Source organism: Salvelinus sp. IW2-2015, linkage group LG26, assembly GCF_002910315.2.
Source record: "Salvelinus sp. IW2-2015 linkage group LG26, ASM291031v2, whole genome shotgun sequence".
Classification (NCBI taxonomy): Eukaryota; Metazoa; Chordata; class Actinopteri; order Salmoniformes; family Salmonidae; genus Salvelinus; species Salvelinus sp. IW2-2015.
Window position 1 is genome coordinate 410,685 of NC_036866.1, and position 7,181 is coordinate 417,865.

At 46.4% G+C, this 7,181-nt stretch overlaps 1 protein-coding gene across 1 annotated transcript in view; it reads right to left on the reverse strand.

The window, feature by feature from the left end:
* The window catches only part of LOC111952653 (ephrin type-B receptor 3), a 71,470-nt gene that overhangs the window by 59,970 nt on the left and 4,319 nt on the right, over nt 1-7,181 (reverse strand). The window contains 1 exon segment of the mRNA XM_070435369.1: nt 306-1,258. Within this exon segment, the coding sequence (XP_070291470.1) occupies nt 306-1,258 (953 nt within the window).

Genomic DNA, 7,181 nt, shown 5'->3' on the forward strand with positions numbered 1-7,181 from the left:
TAACGTTCCACTACCCCCAGTCTAACGTTCCACTACCCCCCAGTCTAACGTTCCACTACCCCTAGTCTAACGTTCCACTACCCCCCAGTCTAACGTTCCACTACCCCCCAGTCTAACGTTCCACTCCTCTCCTCCACTCTCTGTCCCCTGCACTCCATCTGAGCTGTGGCCTGCAGTTTTAATTCTTCTTGGTCTGAACCTCTGTGAACCTGTTCTGTTCTCTATCAGACCTCACTCTCCTAGAATTGTCCAGCTTGCTCAAGTGTCATATTGGTTACTGACAACACGTTTATTTATTCATCTACTCCTGGGACAATCGAGGTCAGGGGAGGGAGATGCTCAATTGAGAGAGTGCCAATGACTATATGATCTGTTTTTTTTTGGTGCATTGTTGGTTTCTCTGTTTTAAGACAGTGAGGCTGAATGTTTTTGACATTTTGACACAAAATGGCTGACGCCAAAAAAGAGGGACACACACAAAGCATTGGGTGATTACCCCCCCAAAAAATGGCCACCAAAGAAAACTCACCCTGACATTGTGTGTCCTTGATGTCACACTCACCCTGACACTGGGTGTCCTTCATTGCGGGCTCGAACCCGGACGCGCAGGTGCACGATCCCACAGGAACCATCCATTCGCCGTCCCCATTGCAGTACAGCTTGAGAGGCACGGACACCTCGAGAGCGTTGGGAACACATGTTCCGGGCGCGATGACCAGCGACGTGGCCTCTGCCCCCGTGGCCGTCTCGGGGAAAACGGCGAAGTTCGCGATGGTGGTCGAACACTTCTTATAGAACACCCGGACGGAAATCAACGACATACACGCCCCCAGGTCCTGGAAGGCCAGGTAAAACCCAGTCTTGGAGAGAGGTCCGAAGCTCCGCACTTTCGTGTTCACCCTTCCCGTCTCCAACATGGAGAAACTCTCATCGGGCGCGATGGTGTCCACCTTCACGTAGGGGTTCTCCATCCAGAATGGACTTGTCTCCGTGGCCGAGTCTGAGTCGGACTCGTAGTAGAAGAGGTTGAAGGTCTCCTTGCAGGAGCCGGGGATGTTKGGRATGCTGTTACAGTCWCGCACGGTRAAYTTCATCTCCACGTAGACTCGGAGGACGTCTTTACGTGGGACGAAGTCACTGCGCAGCCAGTTGTTCTGGTTGGCCTCGCGCACGTTGCACACCTGGTACGTCCGGATGGGGTTCATGGCGTCATCATAGCCACTCACCTCTTTATAACTGAAGTCGCGTGAAAAGCTAACTAGGCTAAAAATAGGCTTATACAATATAAACGAGAAAGCATTTTTAATCAAACAACTATCTTTCGAAAAACAATAAAATCAAACAACTTATGTTACTTGATGCCGGCCGGTAATTGTTAGTCGTTGCAAGCAAGGGCTAGGGAAATTTAAAGATGAGAGCGTGACTACTGGTACCCTCCCCCCCCCCTTTTTAGGACCCATGGGGTTCAAACCCATATCTGAGCTCTTAAACATAACGTTCCCATAATAAGTGGACAAATTAATGTTAATGAGCTGTACTTGATATGTAAGAATCAGCAGCTACACTGTTCTCTTCAGTTATGTCAGGCCACACCAACTAGTTGTGGACCGGCAAAAAATAAATTAAATGCGACCGGCCAACCGCAAAGCTACTTGTGGTAATCAAATGGTCATTAACGAGGTCGGGGGGCGAGTTGACCTCAGGATTTGATTTAGCGACGTTAAATCTGACTTAAGGTAATATCACCAGAGATCGCTGTAAGTAGTTTTTACTCTCCATCACCCTATGCAAAATGGGTGGAATGTAGGAATTAGTTGTAAAACACACTTTGTTCTCTACGCCCCTGCAAAATTAGGACATGCACAATTAAATGAATATCATTTTGCAGTATGTGCGGTAGATGCGAGTCCACAAGCTGCTCTCTCATGAGGTGGTGGAAAGTAAGTACTTTTAATAGAATGACTCAAGTAGTCACCAAGATCAAATAAAAGAGTCACAGCAATAAATAAATAATTCTAAAAGGAATATACGAGTAGCAAATGATGGCACAAAAATGTAAAAAGATTATTACTTTTGGTGATCCATGATAGATGCGTGAGTACAAAATACTGTTTAAGAGATGGAGTCTCTGAAGTATAGGAATGTTTGGATCCAAACTCTAGAAATACACTACAGGCTACAACGACTACACGCGCACAAACGACTCACGATTCAACCCATGCGATCGGAGCAGTATCACAATCACATCACACAATTTCTGTGGTCATCAGTTTGCCTATTCCTGGCTTTAAGAAGCCAATGAGCAGTACAATCAATCAATTGGTATTGGTCACACCATATTAGGCTGATGTTGTGGGTGTAGTGAAATAACTCTGTGTTTAGCTCCCACAGTGAGAAGACACATATAAACACACAACAAAATCAAAACACACCACTAACAACAATACACACACACAACAGCGAACAAACACAACTTACAGCAGCATCAAGCACAACAGCACACACACTGAAAGCAAACACACGAGACACACTAAATATCCCACTTTTCCTACTGATATATCGGGATTTATATTAAGACTAGGAACTAAAATACGTCACACATTGCACACTTTTGCACCAAGTCGTAGTCACCAGGAACTCGGGTGTGTCGGATTATTCACAATTAATCCCGTACCCCCCCGGCCAGTTTCCCAATCCAAATAGCCTCGTATGATTATATGAAACAGCCCTATCTGTGTGATTTATGACGCTCAACCCGGACACCGTCGCCCTCTCTTCCGCGCTCCCCTACTCTCAGGGTCCCGCTTGCAGCGCAGTGAACTTACATCCTGTAATTGTCTCACCGACACTTACACATACTGTAGGATGATGCTCAGTATACCCTAGGTAGCTCCTCAGCCTGCATAGAGAGGACAGTAAACTTTCGAAAAATAGAATTCCTGATGGGTTTTGCTCTCATCTAGTTCCACTTCTTCTGCTGTATCCCAAGCTGTCGGTGCAGTGTGACGAGCTGGCTCCTTGGGCTGTGTTAGTGATAGGTCTCCTCAGCGAGCGACCCAGAGACCGGTGATTGAATTGAAGGCCGAGTCAAAACCATCCCGTGGTTTTCCGCTCAACATAGTGCTCTCCGCGACTACAAGGACGTTGCGTCTCATTGCTTTGTTTGGGTCATCTGATGTCGTAAGAGTCCCCATCCTGGGGGCTTATGGTGGTCAGATGTGCCCCTGACTCCCCGCTTGCCTTCTTTGCTCTCCTTTCTTCTACAAGTCCCCACTCATACCCTCACAAAGCTTGGCTTCTGACCGCGCGCATCCGTCAGTGCTGTGATGGAAACTTGAATCGTAAATCAGAAGTTTGACAGCAATTCTTGCCCTTGCCATGTTTCATTGACTGCACCGACTTTCTCTCGCCGAAAGGGTTGCTCGTGGCTGTATGCTCTTCGGAGTGGGATCATATCGATCACTACGGTTTCCTCTGCTTCGATGGATCGCCACATAAACAGCTGCAGTCCCAGTGTCGTAGTGACGCACCCGTGTCTATTGAGACAAAACACACAGAGCAACATTGGTAATAGCTACTAACTAAAGTAAGCTGGCCCGTACAAAGACTAAGGAGCTCACGCCGCACCGACTCACCTGTTAGTGACTCTAATAACACGTTCTTGCAATTTAGGCATTACTCTATTTGCATTCTAGCCATATCAGCTGTCAGTGTATCAACAGAAGAGCATATCTACACGGTAAGTCCATACACGCTACTAGCTCGTAAAGTCATGCTCCTTGCCGCGTCTTGAAGAATAACATTATGAGATTGGCACAAGGAAAGAGAGAGAGAAACATGCATAGGTTCTCTTTCCGCCGTTCCCTTGTAGAGGTATCTGAGCGCAGTATGAGAAGGTAATTCTGTAAACAGCTGAATAACACCACCACGTAACTTGTAGACTGATACAGCAGTTTGGAAACACGATCCATTGAAGACCGTCATGAAGTACACGTATTGGAAAGACGGAAATCCGTCATTCGAACACGTCATTGAAACGTCATTAAATCCACGTAATGAATACGTCAATTTGAGAAAACGTAAATGAAACGTAGCATTGATAAAGTAGAGTAACTGATGCATAGCGAGTGCGGCTGAGTATTGAGAGGCCAGGGCGCCGAACCGACTCTCCTACCGGGAGAAGCTGAGGTAACTCTTATTGTAAACTAGGGCTGTTCGGTGTCATGCATTCGAAGACAGCGCGTAGAGGCCGGAACCCCTAGACCCACATCATTACAATTTGTACGAGGACAGGCTCTGACGTGTCCCTTTTGGTGTTGTCTGAACTCACTTTTCGCCATTGCCCCTCGCATAATCCAGAGATGAAGGATGCCCGTGGCTAGTCGCTGATAATCGGCAACTTTTTGACAGCTACCGGCTGGGTATATGCCGAAGCCTTAAATACGTCCCGGACTATTCGGCCCCCTCTACACTGGTCCACCCCTAAACACGCCGACCCGCCCTATACGGTCAGCTGCCTATATATTAATCCCGGCGATCCGGTAGCGCTCTTTATAGGTACGGTCCCACCCTCGAACTACGTGTCCTCCGACCCTGGGTATCTTTGGTCGAACTGAAGTTGCACTAATGACATTAGCAACTTGCGAGCTTCGATAAATCACTTGTCTTGCTCTTCCTCACTCGCTGTTTCAATGGCCCACCACAACTATATCACCTAATCAGCTCATCTCGCGCGGGTCCCAACGTCGTTCTCTCAATGTGAGCTGACTCGTATTCGACTTCATGTTCCGCCTAGTTTCTAAGGGGGCAGGGGAGCTCCCTATTTCCTACCGCCTCCCTTTCAGCCCCTGCTCTAGCTTGTTCTAATGGCAAGCCCCTATTTCACGCGCGCGCTGGTAGGGTCCACCTCGCCACCCCTCAAATTTCTCCTGTTTCTATGGCAACCCATTCTTCCACTCGTTCATTTTCTCCGTTCTGTTCAAGGGGTAGCACCCCGCTATTCATCGCTCGAGTTCTCCTGTCGGTCAAGGCGACTCGTATTCATCCTAATCATTTCTCTGCTTATTTCTAAATGATACTTTAGTCCACTCTTCATTTCCATCTCTGTTCTAATGCACCGTGTATGCACCTTCATTTCTCTTCTGTCGTAATGCACCGTCGCATTTATCACACTCATTTCTCTCTGTTTCTAATGGCACCTATTCACTCTTCTATTTCTCTCTGTCCGCACTTAAGCAACCTATTCCGCCCTCAGGTCTCCGGTCAATTGTTCCCGTCTACAGGGCACTGAAGGAGCACACTCCATTTCCTCCTACGTTGTTTTCTCATACTGGCACCCTAATCACATCATTCTCTCTGATTTTTCTCTAAGGCACCTCATATCGTGCACCTCATTTCTCTTCTTTATGCCTACAGATGGCACCTTTGCACCCTGCCATCATTTCTCCTCTGTTCTCTTTCAATCGTGCCAACTAATCTCGACCTCATGTTCTCATCACTAGGATTCTCTACATTGACCCGCAATACTCACCTCAATTTTAACCACTTCGGTTCGTAATGGACCTATTTCACCTCATTTCTCTCTGTTTCTAATGGCACGCCATTATGCACCCATTTTCTCTCTGTTTCCTAATGGCACCTATTGTTCCACCTCATTTCTCTCTGTTTCTAATGGCACCATTATTCTCATCCGTCTAGCACTCACCGTATTCTCTCTGTTTCTAAATGGCAACCATTCACCTCATTTCTCTCTGTTCTAATGGCACCTCATACTCATTTTCTCTCTTTTCTAATGGCAGCCTATTCACCTCATTTCTCCTCTGTTTCTAATGGCACCTATTCACCTCATTTCTCTCTGTTTCTAATGGCACCGTATTCACCTTCATTTCTCTCTGTTTCTAATGGCACCTATTCACCTCATTCCTCTGTCTAATGACCTATGTCACCTCATTTCTCTCTGTTCTAATGGCTACCTGTCACCTTTCAATTTCTCTCTGTTTCTAATGGCACCTATCTCACCTCATTCTCTCTGTTTCTAATGGCACCTATTCACCTCATTTCTTCTCTGTTTCTAATGGCACCTATTTCACCTGCATTTCTCTCTGTTTCTAATGGCACCTATTCACCCATTTCTCTCTGTTTCTAATAGGCACCTTATTCACCTCATTTCTCTCTGTTCTAAATGACCTACTGCACTTATCCTTTATGGCACTATTCCCCTTTCTCACTGTTTCTACATGGCACTGTTCACCTTCATTTCTCTCCTGTATTCTAATGGCACGCTATCACTGCTCATTTCTTCGTCTGTCTAATGTGCACCTATTCACGCTCATTTGACCGCTCTGTTTCTAATGCACCATTCACCTCATTTCTCTCTGTTTCTAAGGCACCCTTTCACCTATTCTCTCTGTTTCAAGGCACGATATTCAGCTCATTTCTCTCTCGTGGTTCTAATGGAACCTTATTTCACCTCATTCTCTCTGTTTATATGGCCCCTATTCCCTCAATTTCTCTCTGTTTCTAATGGGCCACTATTCACCTCATTTGCTCTCTGTTTCTAATGGCACCATTATTCACCTCATTTTCTCTCTTCTAGTTGTGCTTGTTGGACCTCGAGACCTAGAACAGACCCGCGTAAAATACATTGTGTTATGGACTCTAAGGCCAGACGCAGTAAAATACATTGTGTTATTGGACTCTAAGGCAGAACGCTGTAAAAACAATTGTGTTAATTAAGTGAAAGACGTTCCATGCAGTCTAACAGATAGTTAAGACCTTAAGTTATAGTCAGCACGTCAGTCAGTCATTGGGTCCGGTCAGTGGTCCTGCTTCGTCGGGATCGGTCTGATAGTGTGTGTTGAGAGAGTGTGTGGTGTGTGAGAGAAGTGTGTTGTGTTTGAGGAGTGAGATGAGGTGTGTGGTGTGTGAGTGAGCAAGATGGAAAGGCGTGTGTGTACGTGTGTCGGCGTGTGTATTATGTGTGTGTGTGGTGGTGGTGTTAGAATGTGTTGTGGGAATGGTGAATGAGAGTGTTCTCCAATGGTTTATGAATGCCATACAGTGATAGAACAGTTTGACCTCTTGTTTGACCCTAACAGCTAATCTCGTATCTCCCTCCCTCCTCCCTCCTCCTCCCTCCCTCCCTCCCTCCCTCCCTCTTTCTCCACCTCACAGTGGGAGGA